This window comes from Ammospiza caudacuta, chromosome 4, assembly GCF_027887145.1.
Source record: "Ammospiza caudacuta isolate bAmmCau1 chromosome 4, bAmmCau1.pri, whole genome shotgun sequence".
Lineage (NCBI taxonomy): Eukaryota > Metazoa > Chordata > Aves > Passeriformes > Passerellidae > Ammospiza > Ammospiza caudacuta.
Window position 1 is genome coordinate 45,681,540 of NC_080596.1, and position 25,081 is coordinate 45,706,620.

Sequence of the window (25,081 nt, forward strand, 5' to 3'; positions counted from 1 at the left end):
GGCAGGTCGTCCCTCAGCACCTCCCTTTCCTGAGGATCCATGTTCATGGAACATGAGGGGAGCATCTCTGGCAGACCTTGGCAGTGCTCGTGGTTCAGAGGGAGTCCTGCTGGGAAATAAAGGACTTGTTGGCATACCTGCACTGGTCCTCCTCCATCATCCCCTCCCTGCTCTGTGGTCAGTCAATACAAGGAAAAGGAGATAAATTCTACTGAGTAGCCTTGGAGACTTGTTTCTATTAAATTAGTCTCTTCCATGGACATTGTCAGTTTGTCGAGTTTAGAGTGGAGTAGGGCCCCCTTGTCCTTGAGGCCTCTAGAGTTGGTTTTTGAAGTCTTGTTGACATTTGTGCCATCTCCCACCGGGAAAGGGGGGCTCTGGACAGCCTGAGCCTAACGCACCCTCATACCAGGGACAATGGTCTTAATTTCTGTGCAAGCAGCTGATGTGATGGTGACACAGGAGGCTTGGAGAAGTGAGAGAGCATCCAGGGCTCACCTCTCTTCTTAGAAATGCAAAATGTCTTGTCATGTCCATTGCCTAGTGGGAATGATGTGTTCCTGAATGGATGTTCAAAAGGTTAAATAATGAAATACATCTGGAAAAAAGGACTGCATATACGAGCTACATCATCTCATGTGATGCATTTAATGTCCTTAATTTACATGCTGACAACTTTGCCATTTCTAAACAATGTTATCATTCGTCTTTCTGATAATTAATCAGCACAAGCTTCAAACACTGTTTATCACACTTTGATGCAGCAATTAGACAAGAAAGGCAAAGTGTTGAAGGGAAGGTTTTGGGCTATTTTTTTCTTCAAAAATCTTACAGTATTTACAAAGAAGTGCTTTTTCTAACACCATTTTTAGAATTATTCACTCATTCACAATCATTGTATAAAAACGTCATTCAGAAATAGGTTTTAAAATACACCCACCTCCATTGCATAGTATACAGAAAAATAGGCAAGAGTTAAGACACTTGATTTTTGAATGAGAACATGAATTGATTCAGAGGTATGACATTTCTGAGGAAGAAAGATGCAATTTCCAAAAAATAATGAGCTGTAGTTCTCCTGAAGCTAGCGAGCTTCTTGAAGATCTGCCATCAAATTTTGCTTTTACAGACCAAGTATCTTTTACCATACACACAATGCTTGCATTAAGGTCAAACAAATCATATTGCAATTGGATTTACCCTTCAGTATTTGCATGTGGATCCTGACAAAAATGAGTTACACAAAGTACTCACAAGGATCAGTGTTGGTTTCATGTGTCATGGCCCATCCATGAAACAACTCAAGGGATCCAATTTGTTATTTTCAGTTTCTGTTTGTACAACTGAGGAGCTGAATGTACTCTTATAGCTTTAGAAACATTTCTTCTGTAAGAAGACCTTGGCTTCTGCTCTCTGGTAAGACTTAAAATGGCACATTGTGGAGGGGTTAGCAGGCACTGATGGTGTCTTAACCTGATGATTTTCAGACAAAACTTGGTAATTTAGTTATCTTGTATGCTGACTTAATTTTTTCTTTTTTTCTTTTTTCTTTTTTCTTTTTTTTTCTTTAAAAATGTGCTCCAGTGATTTCATTGAGCCTGGTCCATTAAAGAGCAACAGGGAACTCTGAACAATAGGTGCTTGTTTTACAGCTACTGCAAATGCTTCGAAAGCACTAAATTGCCTTTTATACTCAACAGTCTAATAACAAAGCCTGATTTTTTCCATTTTTCTCCCAACTGATTTGATGGTTCACTTGAGCTTTAATAACACATTACATAAATCTTTACAGCTATTACAGAAGTCTTTTGTCAAGTTTAATTTGGTGTTTGTTTTTTTTCCCCCCCAGTGTAATCATTCACCCTTAAATGCACTGTAGCACACATACTGGGATCGTGCTTGTCCCTGGCTCCAGAAGAGTTGTGAGTCCTAGAGGTTTGTTTTACATGGGGAGGGACCTCAGTCCTGCCAAAGGCAGCTGTTGCTGAAAGCTCCTGGTTCAGAGGTATATCAGATAAAGCGCTGTGCACTCCCAAAGGCACCTCTGGCAACAACTCTATCCTCTCCTGCTGTTTAATTTAACTTTGCTGTTACAACTTTGCTTGTGCTTGATGGCCCATGGTGGAAAAAATCACCTGGATTAGCTGGGAGGGTGGGAGATCTATCAGTGTAGACCTCTCTCCCTGCTGCAGAATAAAGGGAAATGTGCTGATCACCAGGCAGAGGTGTAGAGAGCAAAAGCTGATAGAAGAGCAGTAAATGTTGAAAAAACTTCAGAAATGCAATGGAGTATAGAACATGATCAGATGATATTATCTTCACCTGGAAAAGCAGAGAGGCTGTTAAATGCCAGCCTTCCTCATCCTATGTTCTCCTGACCCTTGTGTGTCCAGATGTCTATTCATTTTCCCACTAGCTTTGAAGTGAAGGATTTCTGTCACTTTCTTCTTTCCCAGCCTTTCCCTCTGCTGTGGTCTGTGAGGAAAGCCTGGCCCTGGAAATGGGCAGAGCCAGGACTCGTGTTGGTGAAAATAAAGAAGGAAAGACTGAGAGAAGCAGGATGCTCTCCTGCTGACCCACCTCTCTCAGCATTATGGTCCCTCAGCAAAGCTCTTGGCTCTTTAAAGACTGTGTCTGTATAGACAGGGCTTGGCTGGTGCTGTAAGGAGAAGATGGGACTCTGCTGCTGCTGGAGCTGGAGATGAAGGGGTGAACCAGGATGATCCCAGCTACACACAGAGAGGTTGTCTCCACTCCTGAACTTCTCAGTATGGCCAACCAGAGTGAGCTCCTCAGTGAAAGATGCTGGGGTGAGATGTGTTTGATGCTCAGAGATCCCCATGTGCACCCACCAGAAAACTTTGTGGACACCCAGCCAGGATTGTGCCCTCACTGGCAGTGCTGTAAATCTAGGTGAGTGACACCATTGTCCCTGGCTGTGTTTGGAGCAGCACAAAACCTGGCTTCATGTTAAAACCATTGTAAATGCAGGATGGGTCAGATTCATGCCTGGTGGAGCACAATGGAGGAGTGGGGGACAGCCCTCTATTAATGAAGCTATTATTCAAATGAAGAACTTTAAAAGAACAAACAGAGAAGGATGGAGTTGCTGGTGACACTGAGTGACATTGTTCAGGGATCACAGTAAGGAGATGTGCCTGGAGAACAGGGAGAGCAGAGCTAGTGCCAGGACACAGCTGCTGCGCGGGGGGAGCGGTGCCAAGGGGGCTGTGTTTCGGAGCATGCACTCCACCCTGGACCAGGAGCCATTGTTGGGCAGTGGCTGTACTCCTGCCAGGCTGCACATGATGTTGTAAACATCCACAGATCGGATGGGAGGCGCTCGGTAGTTGGATCGGAAATCTGCAGGCAAAAGAGAGGAGTTGGCATCAGGCAACCCTGGAACATGGGGTGCTGTGAGGCAAGGGCTCCTTTGTCTTCCTTGGGACTTACTCACCAGGCTGGGATGTGGCATGCTACACAATTTGGAGCACAGCTCAGCAAAAACATTAATTTAAACAATTTTATTCATTATTATTTCTTCTAGGCCAATTTTATTATAGAATCTAGAGAAAGCTCTGAAGTTTTAAGTACAGGAGTTACTTTACTGCATGTGCTTGATATGTAATAGCCTGACATAATTGTATTGTACATTCTGCTTTCACTGGTGCAATACAATTAGCCTGGTGCTCTGCCTAGTGCTCTGCCTGGTGCTCTGTCCTGTTTAAAGGGGCTGATGAAGTAGAAACCAGGAGTTATGTGTCTGCCCATCAGACACATGAGTGAGCTATGCTGCAACCTTCCCAAAGGAAGTGCCCTGCTGTAGCAAGTCTGAATTCCCCGACAAAAGCAGGATTCATGTGTTTCAAATAGAATTGAAAATTTAGGCCAAAATTTAGGGAAACATGGCAAAGACTTAGTAACTGCACTGGGACATCAGAGAGAGGCTGACTAAATCCCTTCATATCTCTCTGCCCTGTTTCTTCAGCTATGAAATAGATGCAGTGCAACAAGCCCTCCATTGTGAGGAAATCCTGCCATCTATTTGTAATTTTTGGGTGCCACAGAGTGCTGCATCAGGGTCCTGATGTGCCAGGGGCTGCAGGGCTGCAGGGGTGAGGGCCATGGGGCTGCAGGGGAAGTGGGACACTAGGGATGGTGGCACTGTACCTGGGCCATATGCGAGGAAGAAGCCTCTCATGTCCATGAGCTCATTGTCGTAGCCATGCCAGCCATTCTGCCAGGCCTCCTTCCTCCCCGTCCCGTTCTCCCAGTAGGGCAGCTTGTCCCTGCTCTGGGTGACAGCAGCAGAGCATGGTTAGTGCCTGCCTGTGAGCTGTGCTGGGCACTGTGAGGTGCCATGTTGTGTCTCCATGTGCTGTACCATCCCTTCAGGCCCCACACTGTGCTGTCACCTGCACAGGAGCTCATGCCCAGGAGGGGTGACCCCTCCTGACAGGCTTTGCTGTCTCAGTGAGTAATCACCTCCCCCTCCACAGGGAGGGGAGGACAACTCATGTAGATTTCTGCCACAAACACGAAGTACCACAGTCATATGTGATTTGTGTAAGGAAGGTGCTTTCCCTCTCCCCATGCCTGCAGCACTGCTCTCCCACCCAGCACCATGCACTTCTGTGGGTTTGCTGGGGTGTTGTTCTTCCCCACATGCCACTGACACCTTAAAAAATAAGTAATTTTTTCCTCCATTTGACTATTCAGCCTAATAATACAAATATTCCCCCTACTAGATATTTTCTAATCATTATTTCTTCTCCCCACTTGTTTCTGTATTAAAGCAATGAGGTTTGTTCCACGGAACACTGGTTCTGACCTGAGACAGTCCCACTCTCTGTGGCCTGTGCTCTGTTTTATTTCCTTGCTCAGTGGATCTACTCTTTATTAATTTATCATTATAAATCTTGTTCTTCCTAGCCCATACTGCACTTAAGATGTACTCTTAAATTCCTTCCTTACTTTCTCCTGCTTTGTATCAACAGCTCTTACCTACAACAGTGCCATATCTGTCAGAGCAGCAGTCCCTAGGGGCTGATCAAATGCTGGACAAACCTGTCCATGAGTTTCTCCTGTCCCGTGCTCCTTAGGGATAGCAGCAGACAGATGTGGCACTCACATCACCCCAAAACTGTGGCAGGAATTTCACTTAAACAAAGAACATCAACTCACAGTTCATCAGACCCATGGCACTAATTTCTCTGATAATTACAGAGAAGGAGCTGCACAGTCCTCTAGAGTGTCCAGGTCTAGCCTTCACACTCAAGTACAGAAGGACAGAAGATGCCCACAAGAGTTTCCCACATTCCCACTTTGGGCAAGTGCTGCAGCTCCTGCAGATGGTGAAGCAGATTAAATGAGGTTCCCTTTCCTTTTATAAACATTTATTTTGTCTGATTTTTATCTTCTTAAGAAAGAAAATTGAATGTGCAATGCCTAAAGGATGTGGACCACTCACTCATGTGAAAGGAACAAGGTAATATGAGCAGATCAGCTTTGATACAGCATGAAATCCCTCCTCATCGTGCTTTAAACGAAATATAGATGGGCTTCAGTTCCTCTGCTCCGTGATGAGGGAAACAACTTTCCAGATACACCCCCATTGTCTCTTTCAAAAACCCCCACCATCAACAGAATCCCCTTTTTCAAACAGCTTTTAGCTATCCACTAGCTAACAGAGAGTTAAAAAGCCCTGGGAGCATGACAGGGAAGAGCTGCACATCCTCTCTTCACTGGTTTGGGCAGGAAGTATAATAAAAGGCTCAATAATTTCTTTAAAAATATGACAGGAAACTTTCATTTTCATATCCCATTCACAGATAATGAAAATGTACTGAAGAGAAGGAAAATCTGACAGCATTAATGAGAGGACATTCTTGAAAATCAGAAACAATGGGAAGGAATGGGCAGAGAGACAGAAATAATTATCATAGCAGCAGTGTTTGCTGCACTGTTATTAAGGTTTGTCAGACACTCAATGATTTTTAAAGTGCTTTTTTATTTTCTACAGAATATGTAAAAACGTTCTATTTTGAACTTTTGTGTGAGAGAGTTTAGTTGCATTTTTTAAAAATAATTTTGGAGAAAATGTTTCAGATTCCTACTTTACCTGTCTAAATCTTAACTCTGGCTTTTAATACTTTTTTTTTTTTTTTTAATCAGAAATGTGGTATTCATCCAGCTGTATTCAAAAGTCATCAGGTTTTTTTAGAGGTGCATTTTATTAAGCTTTAGAAACTATTATGCTAAATTTATGTTGGCTAGTGAGAAATGTTGTAGTGTGGACTGAGCAAAGCTTGGTGAGCAGTAGCTCTGAAGGCCATGAAAGATGCTGAGCTGAGTTACAATCACCTACAAGGCAACAAAGTGCCCTGACTATGCTGGGACACAAAAGAAACCCAGCACTCCATGGTTCTGTTGCCAACTTACTGAATTCATGTATGGCTTGGGCAAATCACTTAATACACTGCTCAGTTTACCTCCTTAAAAAATACACAGTTGTCTCACCCTCTGAGCTGTGCTGAGCTGCAGTTAGCATCTGTAATGTGGAGGTGCCCAGATGTGACACAAGGACAAAGTAACAACAATTCATAGTAAAAAAAATAAGTTAGTATGAAAAATCTCTTCATGTTTGTGTTCTCTGCTTAACAAGTTCCCAGGTTTTCAGTGTGTGCATGGGAATCTCTGAGAAGTAAATCTCCAGTGTGACCCCTTTGAGACTGGTGGTCTTGGGAGAAATGGGGCATTTTTTTGGACAGTCTGATGGGAGGAAAGCCAGGCAGAAGGAAAAATTGCCACAAAGTACTGCTGAATGGAGCATAATAAGGAGGAGGAGGATAATAAGGACTTGAAATGGAAACACTCTTTTTGTCTGAAATGAAAGTAGATAGCAAGGGGAGAGAAGAAGAGTAAAGCAACAAAACTGGAATGTGAAATACAAGAACTACTGCTTTATGACAACAGAGAAAAAAGAGGCACCTTGACTATTTAACTGGTTGCCTCTAGGATAGCTGCAATACATTTAAGTTCTTTTAAGCACACAGCAGAATTTGACATTAGTTTTGTAGTCAGCCCATTGACTTTAACTCAATGATCAGTAATATATTGCACCTTTCCACGGTCCTGTCTAAGTATTTTGCTTCTATACTTTACCTCTACTATGAACCATCCTTCTTCAGCCACGAGAGTTAGTGGAGACACAAATTTTCCTTTTTTGTAGAAAAACCTGTTTGGAATATCCTGTATGTTATAAACATCCATGTGTTCCACAGCTTTCAGTTTTTGATATATCTGCAAAACAAATGAATGTTAGAACACGATCTGGCTGTAAAATCATAAATACACTAATGGGAACATGGAAACACCTGGATTTGCAGAATGGCTAATCCTCTGTAATAGCTCATCCTCAGCACATTCACACCAGGACTTGCCTGTCCAAAGATCATGGCTGGACAAAACCTGCCTGTGTGGTTCAGGGGATTCTAAAACTTGAATCATAAACACATAGGAATGCATGAATTAATGTATTGTGTGTATTTATAATACACGTTCACAAATGTATACATGTGAGTGTAGCAGCCTACAGAAACAGACCAGGAGAAACCACACCTGTGGAGACAGGAGGCAGTGAGTGAAGTGCTGAGACACTCAAAGGCACCGTGCGGACTGTGGACAGGCATGGAAAAGAGATATCATCTTCACTGTCTGCCACTCATTCCCTCTTTGTGCTCTTGAGTGGAGAATGAATGTCACCTCACCTGTGTTTCTGCACTCACCCACTCAATTACTATCAAGGGATTGATAGTGCTCAGTTATCTGCTTCGTTAGTTATCTGATGTGAGATTAATTAGCCAAAGCCTGCAGCTTTGAATCTGCACAATGCCATACAAGTGGTTTATTAATATTAATTATACTGTCTGGAATATAATCACACAAATGTCATTACACCACAAATTATTCAGAAAATAGATTTTAAATGCCTGGAAAAGATGTTCAAATGCCAAAGAGAAGGCAGCTATTGGAGCCTCTAGACTCTATATTGTTCTTTAATAAGTTAAATATAAATAATATTCAGGAATAAATAGCTCAGTTCTTCAAAGAATAAAAGGTTCTTCGCTAGCCTTTCAGCTAAGTCACTCTGGTGTGTATATGTGTGCCAGATATGTGCACTGATGTGCAGTGACCATAAGGACATCACCAGGGTGTGATGACACAATTTCTCCCACCATGACCAGGGCTAGAGAGTGGTCGCCAGTACTTCTGGTGCTTTGAAATGGGGTAATTCTTAGAGATGATGACCACTATGTTATAATATACTACAACTCATAAACATAGCTCTTTAAAATTCATTAGAAATAGAGAATCTAGCTATTGGGAAACTGAAAATCAGCTTCATTTTGCTTAAAAAGCATCCCTCCAGTAAGAAATCCTAAAAAGAAATGAAAGAAGGAAGCAAAACAATAGTATAAGGCATTGTACTTTATTCTCCTTAGGAATATTAGGGTGTTTAATGAGAGAGAAGCATGTGCTGAAGAGCTTTGTTGGGTGAAACCCTATAGCTGTGTGAAGTTGCAACTTGCCCTTGTTTGAAGGTCTGGCCTACAAAACCAGGGAGCTCTGGGTTAAGCACATCAATGCTGTGATCCCCTGTGATGCACTTGAGAGTGAATTGCTCATGCATGCCTCTAAGACAACTTTCAGTTCTGGCACTAATTTGAAATGTTCACAATATCACAGACACACAATTCCTAAAGAGATTGGGTGCAAAAATCAGCAAATATTCTCTTTTAAAAATTGCACAGGCTACAATATACTGTAACTGGATAAAATATAATGTAGAAACCAAAATCATTTGCCTGGGGAACAGCTTGCCCATTTTGTACATCCACTCATCTATATTCTGAGAACAGCAGTAATGACTCCTCATGCATTGGTTTTGGGTTAAACTATAATGTACTTGTCTATTAGTCAGAGAAATTACATTTTAACTCTTTTCAAGTGATTTTCAAATCTTTTCTCTATTGTTTTAATTTATCCCTCAAAACCCTGAAGTTCTAGCATTGAGCTTTTAAGGTTGACTCAATCCAACATGCTTCATCAAAAATTCCTCCAAGGACAATATTGCAATTCTGGTTTAATGGAGTTGGTTCTTCAGTGGAAGTTTACTGGAATATAAATGCCTGAACCTGCTTCAGATGATTTGAACATCCTAGCTGGAGTGTCAATAAATTGACTAATATATATAAAATCCTAAAAGCGCATTTTGAACTAAAATATTTTAGCTATTTATCAGAAGCTAATAAGGGTGGAGTTTAGAAGCATGTGTCTTTGCCATGTAACAGTGCAAGTTCATGCTTTTTAATTTGCCTGGTGTTACTTTCCTTTGGAAACCAGCATCTCAAGGATGTCACAGGATCCAAGTCTGACTCCTGATAAGAGCTGATTTTTGCACACATCTCTGAGAGCAGTAATTGGATGTTAAGAGAAAACAGAAGACACAATTAGCATAAAAACTGAGAAAACACAAAACTGAGGTGTACAACTAGGCTGTACTCACCTCTGCATGCTTGTCTGGAGCTGGCCAGAGGCTCACAACAGGACCTCGGTCTTTCATTTGTATGGTGTCACTCATATTGATATAGTTTTTCAGCTCAATCACTTTATCTGCCCAAGAGATGTCTGTCATCCCATGATCAGAGAAGAGGAGGACGTTGATATCATTCTGAAGGCCTTTGCTCTGCGAGGAAAGTGTATGACAGCTTTTAGGGCCAGGTAAGAGCTTGGCACTGTCTGTGCCTGCTGGAAAATGTAAATCACCTTTTGACCTCCACTGTTTCTGGAAGTTCACCAGAAGGATCACATCCATCAATGTCCTGCAATGTGCTTTGCCACCACCCATAATGGTGGATACCCACTTTTACTTGCTGCTCTGGAAGAGTCTGAGAGGTTAGCACCAGAGTTTTTCCTAAACAAGTCCACACAGCAATTTTGCCACAATACCACTTGTGGAAGGGGTGTTTCTCTCTTTCCCTCCCAAACATGAGCACTTAGCATTAGAGCTTTTAATATTTAGTGAAATTGAAGATGCATATTCCTCTCTTCACTGAAACACATAAAAACTCCAACATGCATTTATCATTGTCAGAAATATTCATAGAATTGCTATTTACCCAAAAGATTTTCTCACTGCAAAATCATTTCAATAATGCTTTTTTAAAACCAAGTTTAAAGTACAGAGTTCTGAATGCTGTCATAAAAACTGATATGAAAGTTAATAGTCTGATTCCACAAACCTCAGGAAACACAGTTTTGATTTCTTCACCTACAATGAAGTCCAGCTGGCAACACAAGTCATAAACAGAGCAACATGTATATTGGTTTGTGGCTTCCTGGGCCTACTGGTATAAATCCACCAGGAGGGTTATAATGCCATCAATGAAAATAATAATCAGGGTAATGGTGCCTTGAATTCCACATGAACTCAGCAGCCTGTTTCTCAGGAAAGAAAAATTTACAGCCACTGCATTCAGTTACAGGTGTTAAACAGGCTCTGGGCAGTGCCACAAGGACCGGTTTTAAAAGCCTTGTCCAAAGACACCCAGGAGCTGGGTTTATGGATGCCACTCACCTTGATGAGTGAGATCATGTTGCTCAAGGCTTTGTCTACTTCCTTCAAAGCGTTCTTGCGCTGCTGGGACGAAGGGCCGTAGTGGTGGCCTTCCACGTCGATGCGCTCGTAGTACACCGCAGCCATCTCGGCGCTGTTGTTGCTGGGGGTGGGACAGAGGGCAAGGAGTGAAGGGCTGACACACATGGAGACCTCCTGGCTACTGGCACTGTTGTCTTCACAAGTATATAGAGCCACAAAACCCCATTTTCTGCTTCCAGCCTGTGCTGTCCTACCACCTATTGCACTGCTGGGCTCATTATTCACACCCAGAGTCCCCTGAGTTTGCCTGGGACTCCCATCAGAGGCAGCAGGTGGAAACTGCCATGTGCAGGCTGGCCTGGCAGTCCTCTACTACCTATTTGAATCAGGAAAGAAGCTTTCCCTTTAAGAACAAAGAAATTCTGATTTCTGTGCTGAATGCCCCTATTAAAAGGATTATGGGAATTACCAGTCAAATGTGCTTTAATTAAAAAGTTTGGCACTTCTGGCTTTCTCCTGTGTGAGGTCTTCCAAACCACAGAGGTCAACTCAGGATGTGCTCTGCTTTACAAAATACCAAGCAGTATGAACTGGGATGAGATTTTAGGAGGGGGTTTTATTCAGGAACATGAGCAAGGGAAACAAAGGTAATCTCAGAATTGCACAAGTTTAGCTGATCACACTTTTCTGTATTGATTCCTGTCAGCCTCATTAGTGGGGATAGCACACACATCAGTGCTTAATTTCATTTTCATGACCACTTTACTGTTCTCTGTAAATCTCCCTGAGAGAAATTGTGTGGATAAAATCACAAACCTATACTCCTGAACCCAAACCCAGTCTTTTTGCGCTGTACTTAATATATGGCAGAGCATGCCATCCATATTACATGCTCTCATCCATATTAAGATCTCTACAGAAAGACTTGTTTGTCCAGCATGTCTGATTAAAGACACCTGGGTAGTCTGGTGTAATTAGTGGGACAGAAGAGGCAAAATCTGAGATGAGGGATTGAGTGAATGAATTAGAGCCTGTCATTTGTATTTCTCAGTTTGTAGAAGGCTCAGAGGAGCAGTCCTGTGAGAAGCTGAAGATGTCTGCTGGGGTGGGAATTTCTCCATTGCTGGCCCTGCAGAGCAGTGCTGTTCCTCACTCTTCAAGGTTTTAAAGTAATTTAAATGAACCGGCGCTTCCCTCTCCCCAGTTTCATTTTAAGCATTACTTTCCATCTGTATTAGGCATAAATTATTTTCTAAAATTTGACCCTGTAATTTCTCTATTGCATACACAGTCATTGAACCTATTGAAATAGTTCACTTCTGCTGCAGTACCTGTGTTATAAGCTACTTAAACTAATTTATGTCTTCTCACCTATAAGTAAATTATCATTTTTGACCAAGACAGAAGCTAAGAAAGAGATTTACTGCATAAAGCAAGTGATCTCATTTAGGCTGTGGTGAGATTTCTCCATGAGGGCTCAGTGCTGTAAGGAAGAATATTTAATTACTTCAATGGGACAAGATCCAGTAATGCAATATGCTTAGGAGTTTGCAGAATTTGGTACAGCATGTCTGGGGCTTGACTTTGTTTCCATTTTTGCCTGGTTTTCTATGGAAAAAAAAGGGGTTTTCTAAGTTTTCTAAGAAAACCCTTATCATGGCTTGCATGGGAGAAGTATTCTGTCTTTAGACAGAAGTATTCTGTTAGTCCTGTCTTCTTCCATCACCAGTAACTTTCCAAATAAATTACTTAGAAAAGAATGCTGAAGAAAGTTGGACAGCATTGATGGCAACACCAAAAAGTATTTTATATTCTACCAGCACACTTTGCAAGTACAATGCAGACCTCATGACACCTCCCCAGGCAGATAGGTAGATTACAACAACCCATAAGTTACAGTTGTTGAAAAGATTCAAGGGAGGTTTTAGTTTCACTTGCCAAAAACAGATGCTTGACTCTGTTTTGAATATTCTTGGTCCAAATAGTGGTCTTGAAGCACCTGTTTGAAAAGACTGGAGAATATTGCTGAAGGCTGATTTCCTGTGGTTGCAAGAGAAGCTCAGTGGCTCCCTGATGAGTTAGGTACTTCATCCTGGAGTCCGTGCAAGGTTTGCTAATGGTGGGTGCCCAAGTGCAGTTCTTTAACTACTGATACCTGCCATTAGGGCTGATGAGCAAGGCACTGCTCCAGGCAACAGACTGCCCTTGCCACGGGCTGTTTTCTCACATACAGCTAAGGACAGTCTCGGCCTAATGGGCTTTTCCAATTACCTAGGGTGTGGAAAGGAAACACACTGCATATGCCAGCCTTTGAACAGCTCCAGGAGTCAAAAGCACTTGTGAAAGATATAGATAACAAGCTGAAGACTCTTCTACTGGAGATGCTAAATCCTCCTAAATGAATATGACTACAAGAAAAGCATTTCAGAGACTTTACTTCTTATGGGCTGGCACAGCAGCATGGAACTTCTTCTAAATCTTAAAGAAATAAACAAAGAGGATGGATGAGAGAAACAATAAGGAAAACCTACCAGATTTTAAATATTTTCATTCTCTACCGTCCCTTCTTACTTTAAGTCCCTGCAGTATTCACACCTAAACCTGATTATTAGTTTTATGTGAGAGCATTACTTTTTCCTCTTTCCCACCTTGTTGGATACAGGGCACTTAGTTTAAAGGAAAAGAACTCAGGAAGAAATTCACCAGGGATGGTGTGTAAACAGACACCAGTGACAGGAACTCCTGCTACACTGGGAAGATCTGTGGGATTTGGGCACTTCAGAAAACTGTAGCTGTTATTTATGACATCTTGGTGGCAGGGATTTACACTTTTCTTGAAATCATCAGCTTTCACCTCTTCCAAGTTGTTCCACCAACACTGTGGTGTCCCTTTCCTTTTCCACCACAGACAGCAACAGGCAGCCTTGTGGCTTGGACAGAATTAGCTATTGAAACTCTCCAGCTACCAAAAATAACAGCTTGAAGGGCTGGTACTTTTAGCAGTTTGTGCCTCATTTTTCACTATGTTCACAATTACAGAGCTGAAAAACAGCACTGAGCACCCTTACACACTGTGCTTCACAGAAACCAAGTAAGAAGCTTCAAGGATATCTTGACCCATCCCAAAATGATACCAGACCAAAAATCTTTCTACATTAATTCTGGGTTTCTACCAGAAGCCAGAGCTGATGTCTGTATTACATCTTCCATTCCCTTTTTATTCACTGAATTAAAAGCATTGCAAAAGCTCCAGAAAGCCTCCTATGACACATATGGCTTCCTCATGTCACATGCAGGTAACTTTCTTTAAATCTAAGCTAAATAATTTCAGGATAAAACCTCTCACATGGTCTCAGAAACCTTCTGTCTAAGCCCATGCTGCAAACAACACTTATTTGTGAGCATTTGTGCAGCAGGACCCAGTGTGCAACTGGGAGCAACTTCCCCAAGAGCACTCTCATAATCTTGGAGCCTTTATTTCAGGAACAATCAACACTCAGAACCTGAATACAAAACTTTTTGGATTCAAATTGCTATGGCAGTTGCAAGTATTGAAGTAGAAGGGTCTCCTAGGATTGGATTAATTATGGAACCAACAAGGCTTTAAAAGGAGGAGCTCAGTTATAGTCCAAGTAAGGCATTGGTGCAGCATGTGATGGTGCAACCTTCCCTGATTTTACACCCTATGTGGAATTGTCTCTTGTAAATGTTTGGATGAGAGATGGTGGAACTTGAAAGCTGGTTCTGGAGCATACATTTTTCCTAGGAGTTGTCTGAGAGATATATTCCCATCAGTTGGACTATATGGCTGTTCTAGATCCCTTCCAACAGAATAATTCGGGTCTACTCTATTTCTATTCTATTCTATTCTATTCTATTCTATTCTATTCTATTCTATTCTATTCTATTCCCATATTTGCAAAAAATAAATGCCCTGTCCAAAAATATTTGGCTTGAGATGTTCTAAAATGAAGAAAAATCCAGACCATCAGTCTCATAAACAAGTGACTGGAGCCAAATTTCAGAATTTCCAAATCCTCTGTCTAAATACAAGCATTTCAAAGCCTTTTCTTGCAGGAGTAGACATGCACAGGCTCATCCTGAAGTTGTTTGAAACAGCAAATTACAAGCCATTAAGTCAGGTTGTCTCCTCCTTGTTGCAGACTACACCGAAACAGAGGAGCACATCTTTCCCTCCACTCTTAGTGTAAGGCCCTATTTCTGTTATGGCATTGTTTCTATGATGATACTCTAAAGCACTCTTGGCCCTCCTCTTCCTACCTGGAAGCTCATCCTGAAATTTTCCCTGATAGTAAATCCAAAGATTTGTCCCACAGAGAGGAAACCCCACACTGCAAAAATCTCATGACGTACCACAGAGACTCGAGGGCATCGCTGATGGCATCTGCGAAGTTCCTGTCTGTTGGGACACTGAAGTACTCGCGGCAGTAACTTGGTCTGACTCCAAGGATTTCCACCTCGCAACCTATGAGCAAAAAATGTGGTAAGCTCTGCTATTTCACCTTGATCACAGACCTCAGACCCTGATGTCCAAGTTCAGGTCTGTAAATTCCCTGTGACAGTACTTACCTTATGCCTTCCCTGCAGGAAACCATGTGGTTGGCAAGGGAAATGGGGAGAGAGGTTGGTTTGACAAGTGCTTGTAGCAAACTGTACATTGCACTCTTTTATTTCCTTCTCTAAAAGGAAGGTCTCTGTGTGAGCTGCCCACAATAAAATGCTCGATTCCCTCGTGGCAGACCATTTCCACCTAAATCACCAGCTTGTTTATATTTTAACTTCTGTGGCCATATAGCCTCATTTCCAGGCTTCCAACATAATAGATTTAGACATTGTTCTCTGCAACTTCAGCAAATACTTTCCAGTTAGACACACTGTATCTTACATTGCAATATCCTCTATAAAGTGCAATATCCTCTATAAAGTGTATTTTATGGTGTGATACTGGCTCTCCACTATTATATCTGTTTCCCAGGAGGTCTTATTAAAACAGTGTAAACCAATTAACTCTCTTGGCAACTGGCAGCCTTTCTTGCAAAATAAAGTCTGTTTTGTAGCCTAAAAATTTATGGCAACAAATCTTACAGGAGAACATGGCCTTGAACATAGAAAAACATGTTTTTGTGAGGTTTCTTTGCCCTTTTGCTCTCCAGTTACTATGCTGCTGAATAATATTAATATTTAAAAGAAGTATGCTTCCAGAAACACTGGATTAATGCAAATCATCATTCCAGAACCCCAGAGTCCTCCCATCACAGTTAGGCATTTTCTGATGTATTCAGAAACACATCAGAAAACAAGGGCCACAAGGAGGAATCAAAACCAAAAAAACCCCACCTTTTGCAAAAGGGCCTCTGCATACAGCAACACAGTCTGGTCAAAAAGGCAGCTCTAAGCCAAAACCTGAATCTGTACATCTGGGTCCCTCTGCTTCTCCTTTGGGAGGAAAGTGAAATGCATTAAGGGCTGTCATATGTTGACTTGTTGCTTGGGGTGTGAGAAGGAGGTGTAAGTACAGACAGGGCCCTACAGCAAGCAGAGCTACCAACAGAGGTGATTTACAGTGGTTTGCTTACTGGGACACTCAATAAAGAGAGTCTGTCAGCCTTGCATCTCAGCTCCCATGGGCTCACATCACTCAGATGCAGTGCTGGGATGCAGGGAAAAGCACACCACTTGCAGGCCAAGATGGCTAGGAATCTTCTGATGTGATAGTTCAGGACTACCATGAAAAATTAGAAAAACTTATGTGTTTAAGCTTAGGAATTTTTTAAAACCTTTAATGATTTGCAGAAAGCCAGATAAGTCAGATGGAAATTATCTTTTCCAAAAGTGAAAGGGCCATAGCACACATGACAGATTCAGTCTCTTCACCTGTGGTAGCAGCTCCCAGGTCTCCATATGCTCTGTGTGTTTCAAGGGACCCCATCTGTTATGATTAATTAATTATTTCCAATAATAAACATCTAATGTAGTCAACTGATTTATTTTCCTGTAAAAACACATTTGCTTACTCTTGAAGCTATATCTAATTTTTATTTGTATCAAAATTGTGGGATGGTGCCTACTTTTCATTCTTCCCCTGTTGCCCCAAACATAGGATTTACTCTTCCACTTTCTGCATGAAAATACCTCAGTGTTCATCTCTCCACCATGATTCCCCATGACAGTTGTCTGCAGCCTGGATAAGCAGCCAGCAGATTATGTGACAATAACTGAGTCTCTTGATCACCCCGCAATAAAACTCCTTTACATCTGCACACAGTGTCCCCAAGAAATGACACTGTGCAGCAGAGATGGGTCGGAGCTGATACTGAACCAAATCACCAGAAAAATGTATTCCATGAATGGCCTGAAGTCATACCCAGGAAGTCCCTTCCCTGAGGGCTCAGAGATCCAGCCTTTTGTAGGGTGTCCTGGGTGCTACCAGCAGCAAAACAAGGGCTTTCGGCTACCTCAGTTGCTAGAGGCGATGCAATTGTCCTCTGCAGGCTTTGCTAGTATTTCAGGATTGAATTGGAACTTTGGAGCCAATTTCTCATTTCATACTTGAGTCTGGCTCAAGATTGTCTCCAAAACCAGGCAAGAAGTTAAGAATGCATTTGGAAAGTCGTTAGAAATACCTTGTGTTTAACTTCAGCTGGATAACTGCTTGTGGCCAATGACTAATATGATCATTTTGCCTCTTTTTGCCTTCAGATACTGGCATCAGATTGTAATTTTCTCAAATAACTTTCTTCAGAATTACTCATGAGATAATTTTAACTGGGAGCATTAAGCTCTTGGGGATCTGGGATATTTTAGTTTCTGAGTTATATTTGCTATTTCTAGGTTGTCAAGTGATGAGCATGACGTAAAAGACTACAGGGTGGCAACAATTAGAAATCATTTAATCATTTTGGCCATGAAATAGTGGAATAGTGGTCTTCAAGTATGCTTCTTTTTTTTTTTTTTTTTTTTTTGCCTCTATGATGAATAGAACTTAAATTAGGGTTTTTAATATTAAGGCTTGTTACAAGTCCAAAATAGTGGCTATGAAGACCTTTTAATATTTAAATTTCGTTTTGGAAGAGGCCAGGACATATGGTAAGTTTTTTCTTTTAGATATTATGGGAAAGAAAATTTAAACAGATTTGGAGGCAGCCAAAGGGAATGCCAAGTTTTTCTTGGTTAAACTACAAATAGTTAAGCTGTATTTACTAAGATGTAATGCTAGATCCCTCTGCACAGTTTTGTATGATGCTAAACCTTTATTTAAAAACCTGAACTACTGGAGCAGGAATAAGGACTTCTTTCAGAGTGATAAACCCCTCTTTATCTGTCTGACATGGAGACCAGAATCTCTGCCAGTTTTAAATTACATTTCTAAACATTTATTTAACAGTTGGACACTTCATGTCATAACAGAAGATTTTGAAAACTTTCCAGACTAGCTGTATGGTCTGATAAATATTATGTTTAAATGGCAAAAGTTGAGTTTAGAGTCTTTTTTCTTACCCCCTCTGTCTCTTATTTCAGTGTTTAGGGAAGTTGTCACTGCACTTCAGCTGAAGTAGTTGCATGGGCTGCTGGAAAATGAAGGAGCTTGAGCATCTGGGATGATGGCACTTACTGGGCTGAGGCAAGGACCACTCCAAGGTTTTGACCAGGATGCTCTTGTGCTCCTCTGGGCATTCTCCACCTGCTGGAGCAGCAGTGCTTCCGACAGGCAACCTGAGGGTGAGGCTATTCCTTTCACCCCACACAGAGCATGAAGAAAGGAGGAAAACATCCCTACAAGGCAAGGCCTTATGTTCTGGCAGAAGTGGTGTTTGGGACCCCCAGCATGGTGATAGTTTGGCTCCTCTGCTTCTAGAATCACAAGATCTCAGGTGCATTCTGCTCATGAGTGGTCTTTGCTGGGTTTATGTTAGGCTCACAGATAAAGCTGTGTGATTGTTTGCATCCCAGAGCTCTCCCGTGTTCTGTGTTCCTGTGTGCTGGGGTCTGGATTTTATTTCTTTGGGCAGTGACTACACATGAGAGAGGAACATAGGGAAGAAAATGAAGCAGCAGATTTTGGGTTTAGGCTTTGCAAAGCTTGGAACTGGGTCTGAGGAGGAAATGACACTGGTAAAAGTTAATCTTGGGAATCAGCACTCTGGTGTTTCCAATGCATTCCTGCTATGGTTCATTGATGTTGTTTGTCTTCATTGATAGCTAAAGAGAAAATAGCATCTTCCAGAACAAAGTGGAATGAATTTGGCTACATATTGCAGTTCCTACTAAGAGTTTCCCTAACTTTTCTGTTTGGATCTTTATCATAATTGCAAGATTCATTACTAAGCAGCAGTGTGTATTCATGCTGGAAAGCTAATCACTAATAGCAGATCATATGCAGTACAAATGCCTTCCTCTACTCACCTTGGTTATTAAATCTTGGAGTTTTATTTTCATTTTGTTTGGTATCGCTCCCCATTCAAACGGCTTGTTAAGAATTTAAGCTTTAAAATGATAGATGTAGAATTTTTAGAAAGGATTTTGTCCTTGCTATGGAACAAGAAAATGCTTGGGAAAAAATTCATATAGGGAAAATGTAACAAATGTTGTTGCATTTGAAGAGAGTTCTGTTCACCCCAGCTATACCTGGAGTCCTGCTGCAGCCCAACAGCCCTGTATTTCAGTTCAGTAGTTCCATATTTCACTCTGCTTCCTGTGTCTGACCCTGTATGGCCAATGTGTCCTTTGAGACCATGAGTAGCCTGAAAATAAACATGTGCTTCATACTTTTGCTGAACTGAAGCGCTGATGGCTTTGCCAAAGGTTAACCATCACAGATAAATAATTAAGGATAGGCAGACTTACATGTCACAGTCCACAGCTAAAATGCCAGATCCATGCAAAAATTCCCCCTCTGTGTCATAAGAGAGTTCAGTGCATACACTTGGGAGTGTAAGCACTGGGGGAATGGCGTTTCTCTTGTTCCTTGCAATTTTCAGCTAGAAATTGCATGTAGAGTGAAAAGCATACATATATATACAGGGATACATATATATTCCCTGGGAAACACTGCTCAAAGGGCAACATGAAGAAGCTAGGTGAAGTCCAAAGGCATTTAATGGAAAGTGATACTGGTTTTTTGGATTTCAGCAGCTCTCTGTAGGCTGTTACATCTATTCAGTACATAATTATACCTATTGAGAGCAATTACAATAGTAGTTAAAAATGAATAGTCTACAGAAAGAGATATTTTTGTAAATTTTTGGAAGAATTCATACATTCTTGTATAATTTCTATATCCTACTATTTGCCTTGCTGTTAGATCACTTGAGACATCTTCAGTAGGAAGCAGCCTTTTTTCAGGGCTGATGTAAACTCTTTGACTGCCTCTGAGTCCATAAAGCAATATTGTCACCCTCAGATCTTTTTGCTCTTCAGTGCTGTAGAAACACTCTGGATGGCTTTTCACTGCTTTTCATCTTGGTTCACTCTTTCTTCCCATTCCTTAGAATCATGGGCTTTTTGCCAGGACACCCTTAGCCACATTGCATGGGAAGCCTGTGGCCAGGCACACACTCTGCATTGGGAAGCAGAGACGAGCTGGCCAGGAGCCCATGGCATGAGTCAGCTGCCACTGCCCTGCTGGCACTGGCTGTGCTCAGCACAGCTCTGCTAACAGCTCTCTGGTCCTCCTGCCTGCGCTTGCACATTGAGGGTGTCTGCAGACTGCTTAGGGTATGGAGCAGTTAGAAGGTAAAAATGTTGAGAATCTGGGTGCTTTGCAAGGGATTTGGTCTGGTTGCTCAGCTGGAACACCTATTTCCATGTGAGTGCCTAAACGTGTAGTCTAAGGGGATACAATACTTCTGTTTGATAAAAAGGACTCATTATTGCATGTCCCTAGTCATTCCAGTGGTCCAGTATCTAACAAATGAGGAACAGAAAGGCCAGTCCCTCCAAATGAATGGCCCAGACTCAGACCAACTGGGACCACAGATGAATTAACAATGAAGGAGGACCAGAAGACAAGGATGCTTTGCTTTCAGCTGGATTTTCTTGTTCTCACAGAGCAGATAATCTTCAGCTCTCAGCTACTAATTTCCAGATTAAAACCAAAGAAGCATTGGGGGAGGGTGGTTATTGTTTTACTTTGATTGGACCGTGAACCATGGAGCAACCATTGAGCATAGCAGAAGTTACAGGTGGACAAGAGGAAAAAGCAGTTGATGGAGGAGGGGATGCTCTTCAAGCCAGCACCCTCCCGAAGCTAGCATTTAGTGGAAAGCTGCCTCTACTGAACTTCAGTTTTCTCCTTTCTAAGTAATATGCAAATTATCATGACTGAAAAAAAGCTAATTCATTTCTATGCCTGGTTAGTAAAGCACAAAACCTTCCTATCTGTATTTCAGAACTGTATTAGAGAGCCATTCTGACAGCATATGGAGTGCTCAGGTGTCAAAGTGCATTGCAGGAATTTTTCACATACTAACCTGGCCAGTAGTACATGGAAACGTTTTTTTTAGCTTTCATCATAGTGACCCACAGAGGCTCTGATCCATTCCACCAGAGAGGCAGCAGGCTTTCTTTATTCACACCAATATCAAATGATACATTTGCCTTCTGGTCCCACATGTAGTTTCCAGTCATCTGATGGACCTCGCAGTGGCGACCTTTGAGAGTGGGGACAAAAGCAGCACAATCAGAATAGTGTTCTTCAGTAAAAGGGTGCTGGCATCACCACCACTGCTACTACTGGATCATCCAGCAAATCAGCTGAAAAGCCCTGTCTTGAATTCCAGGATCTCTTACCTTGCAACCATTCATGAAATCTCCCTGACTCTTACCTTTCACTGGGGTGCTCCAGTTTGATTACTAAATCCCCCAGTTCAGACACCCAAAAATGAGTTGCTAAAGTTTGTCAGCCCCCTGTGTTCCCTTCACAATCAACAGATAAGAAGAGTCATGTCTAGAAAGCAATTCATGCCACCCTAAGATAGGCATTTGGGTATCTGGAGGTGCAGACACTCTCAGTTATTGGTAGAGAAAGATCACAGCCTTTTCTCAGCTTCAGGCAGCCAAATTTTAAACAGCTGAGGCCAGAAAAAACAAACCTTGCACCCCGTGTCCTGCTCAACATTTCAAACCCAGCCCAACACACAAACTGGGGGCCACGTGCTTGGCTGACACCTGGCTCCTTCTACACACCCAACAGCTGCCAAGTCTGAGGCCATTTTAAGGAACCCATCAGCACTCACAACCTGCTGGGGGAAGCAAGCTGTGAACAGAAGGTGATAAGAGCACAATCTAGAAACGTAGAACAAAGATCGAGAAATTTGTATTTCTCCTTCTTTGATCCATAGGGCACACTGTTTTTCTGCAAACAGGCAAAAACATTTATATGTTACTGTTATTTTCTATTATTGTTCATTTTTCTTTTTTTTTTTTTCTTGCAATGATCATGCTTTGTTCTTGCTTGTGGGCACAGCAATAACTTCATCAGACATGTTCAGGCTTCTTACTGTACTGAGGGGCCCTTGGGCTACTTCATATTACAAGAAACTAGTATATCATAACTGAGAGAGATCGTCTACTTCTTGACTTCTTGTAATTTTCAGAAGAGAAGATGCTATATTTTAATAATTATTCTGAAGATGAATTAACATAAATGGGAAAAGAAATTATGAAGAATAAGTTGGAAGTTCCTTATTTACATATCTTAAAAAGCAATGACTGAAGCATGTGATAGACACTGTCCTCATTAGCTGGTGAGTCATGTTATTGCAGGGATTCAGATAACAGGCTTTGATTATTTTGAGCCTGAGCATGGTGATCAGAACTGAAATAACCTTGGTATTCTTGTTCTGAAAAGATGTCATTTCGTGCAGAGGACTCTGTATGCTTTGGGAGCATGTGATCAACAGGCTTTGATTATTTTGAGCCTGAGCATGGTGATCAGAACTGAAATAACCTTGGTATTCTTGTTCTGAAAAGATGTCATTTCGTGCAGAGGACTCTGTATGCTTTGGGAGCATGTGATCTTGAAATGGATTTTGAAGTCTCCTTCCCTACTAAAAAGTATTTCAATTATGCAGAACATTTCCTCCTTCCCAGAGGAAAAAAGTGGTCCCAGTTTGTGGCAGTCAATCCTTATCATACTAACCCAAACAGGTTTAACATAGGAGATCTGGTGGATTGGATGGGCAGTGATCTGTTCTCCTCAGGCCGCCAAGTTTTCTCTTTTCTGTAAGTCTCAAAAGAGAGAGAAGGGAAGTCTCTAGAGTGCATCAAAAGCACAGCTGTACAATTTACAGGACAACCTCAGCTTCTTGAATTCCATGTATTCCTAAGCATCTATCAACCTGATAAACTGCAGCAGTCAATTTGTGCCAGCCTGGGAAACTTACAGGTACTGCTGAAGCTCTATCAGTGTGAAACCTACATATTAGGGATCTGTGATGTGTAGTGTAGTCTTCATATAGAGCTAATGAGCTCTAGCTGCTACTGATCCTACAGGACTTAAGATCTGCTGTTTTAAAGGAAGAGATTGGAGATTGTTCTTTGTAGCATTGTTGGGAAATTTAATTAACTGTTTGAACTAATACAGAGGATAGTGTTCTGTTCTCCACATTAGATTAGTTCAATTTTCTATGGACTCCAAATCCTTTCTTTTACTGTTGAAAAAGAGACCTAGAAGACTGTAAGGCATCAGTTTTCATTGCAGACATCCCTGGTTGACAGGGTCAGAATAGAAGATCAGGTGAGCAACACATCAAAGACACGACCATTTAATGCCATTCATGCCTGCTTACCTTTGGCCTGTGTCTCAGAAAGACCCTGGACCTCCTTGGAAGACATCAGTAATCAAGCAATTAACCTCTTTGGTTTCTCCTCCCAATATTTGTCATCAATTAACAATGTTCAAAAGTATGCCTGATGTCTAATTTTATTTTTGACCTTGGTTAATCTTTAACCATGGCTATTCTGAGCCTTGCTCACTAGATTGAAAAGCCCTGGAATAACTGGAATTTCTGCCCCTGCCCCCTCCCTCCAGGATACTTGTACACAGAATTTAGGCCATTTCTCAAGTTTCTTTTGGGTCACCTGTCCAACTCTTTTTCTTTATATCCCATTTTCACTTGTTTTCTCCAGCCTAAGAAAATTACCTTTGGTGTACTTCCTTAATCATTATCAAAATAGCAACATGGTGTTAGAGAGTCACCATAACATTCAGAATTTATTACTTCTTCCATTACTATAGCTTTCCTCAGTAATCAAACTCTTATCTTAAGAGTTTCAAAAATAGAAACAGGGCAGCAAGCAATTTTAGCATACAGATGTCACTATTTAAACTCACTGTAATTGTAGTAAAAATTACTCCTTCCTCAAGCAACAGAGGAAAACAAAGAGGGTATAGTTCCCAAGAATATGATAACTTCTGTATCCTTCTGGAGGAGAGCCAGCAAAAGCATTTGCAAGTCTGCATGCTCCAGCTTACTTGGACACTACACTTCATACAGCATTTGTCTAAAGCACATTCCCACATCTCCAGGCACTTTTGTCACCATTCAAATGAATCTCTGCAAAACAAAGACAAAATTTAAAAAGCCAGCAGAACACACAGCCACTGGGCCACCCACAGCAGCAGCACAGTCACACTGAGTGCTGTGCACGCTGCCCTGGCTGTGTGTGAGATCCAGAAACCAGCATGTGCACTCCTGGGCCATCTGCCATCTCTGCACTGAGCAAAGCAGATTTATCGGAGAACCCACAGTGTGTCTCTTAGCCAATGCAGCAAAGGTACCGCAATCTGATGGCGAAGACCAGTACCTGCATTTAGCTAAATGTACTTTGCAATATTTTGTATGTGCCTTGCTGCTATGGTGAGACCTTTCCTCTCATCTCCCACCACCATGTCCCCACTCTCTGGAAAGTAGCAAGAGTCAGGGGGGCAGATGCAAGCACTGCAAGGCTGCCACAGAGCTATGCAGTCTGGGGAAGAGTTAAATTCCTCCATGCAAACAGCTGGATGACTTGCCTTGGGAAATGCTCTGCTCATGCTGCCTCCTATAAGGATGAAGAAAGCAGGACTTAAAAGTCACCAGCACCATATTCCTGTTCTGGAGCAGATATAGCAGTTGGTGTCCCGAGGAACTAAGCTTTGATATATGCACTGCTCTGCAGTTCCCCTGATGGGTCTCACCTGCTCTGCTTTGACAAGAAAGACCACAGGCTAAAAACAAAACCCTTGTGCTAAACCCTGAGGAGCCTGGAGAAGGCCAGAGCTCATGAGAAGTCTCAGGGGAATGCTGGCCTGGGCAAAGTGGCCCTGCCATCTGCAGACCCCCAAGCAAAAACAGTACTTGCATGATGTGTATGGGCAATTCATGTTCCAAAGGAGTTTGCTGGCAAAGTCTCTCCATA

At 41.9% G+C, this 25,081-nt stretch overlaps 1 protein-coding gene across 1 annotated transcript in view; it reads right to left on the bottom strand.

The window, feature by feature from the left end:
- Positions 1–639: 639 nt before the first annotated feature.
- ENPP6 (ectonucleotide pyrophosphatase/phosphodiesterase 6) overlaps positions 640–25,081 on the bottom strand; it is a 31,171-nt gene continuing 6,729 nt past the window's right edge. The window contains exons 2-8 of the mRNA XM_058803699.1: positions 21,151–21,330; positions 15,035–15,146; positions 10,640–10,781; positions 9,569–9,748; positions 7,165–7,302; positions 4,171–4,294; positions 640–3,363 (exon numbers count right to left, since the gene is read on the bottom strand). Of these exons, the coding sequence (XP_058659682.1) occupies positions 3,140–3,363; positions 4,171–4,294; positions 7,165–7,302; positions 9,569–9,748; positions 10,640–10,781; positions 15,035–15,146; positions 21,151–21,330 (1,100 nt within the window). The 3' untranslated portion in view covers positions 640–3,139. The remainder of the gene's footprint in view (positions 3,364–4,170; positions 4,295–7,164; positions 7,303–9,568; positions 9,749–10,639; positions 10,782–15,034; positions 15,147–21,150; positions 21,331–25,081) is intronic.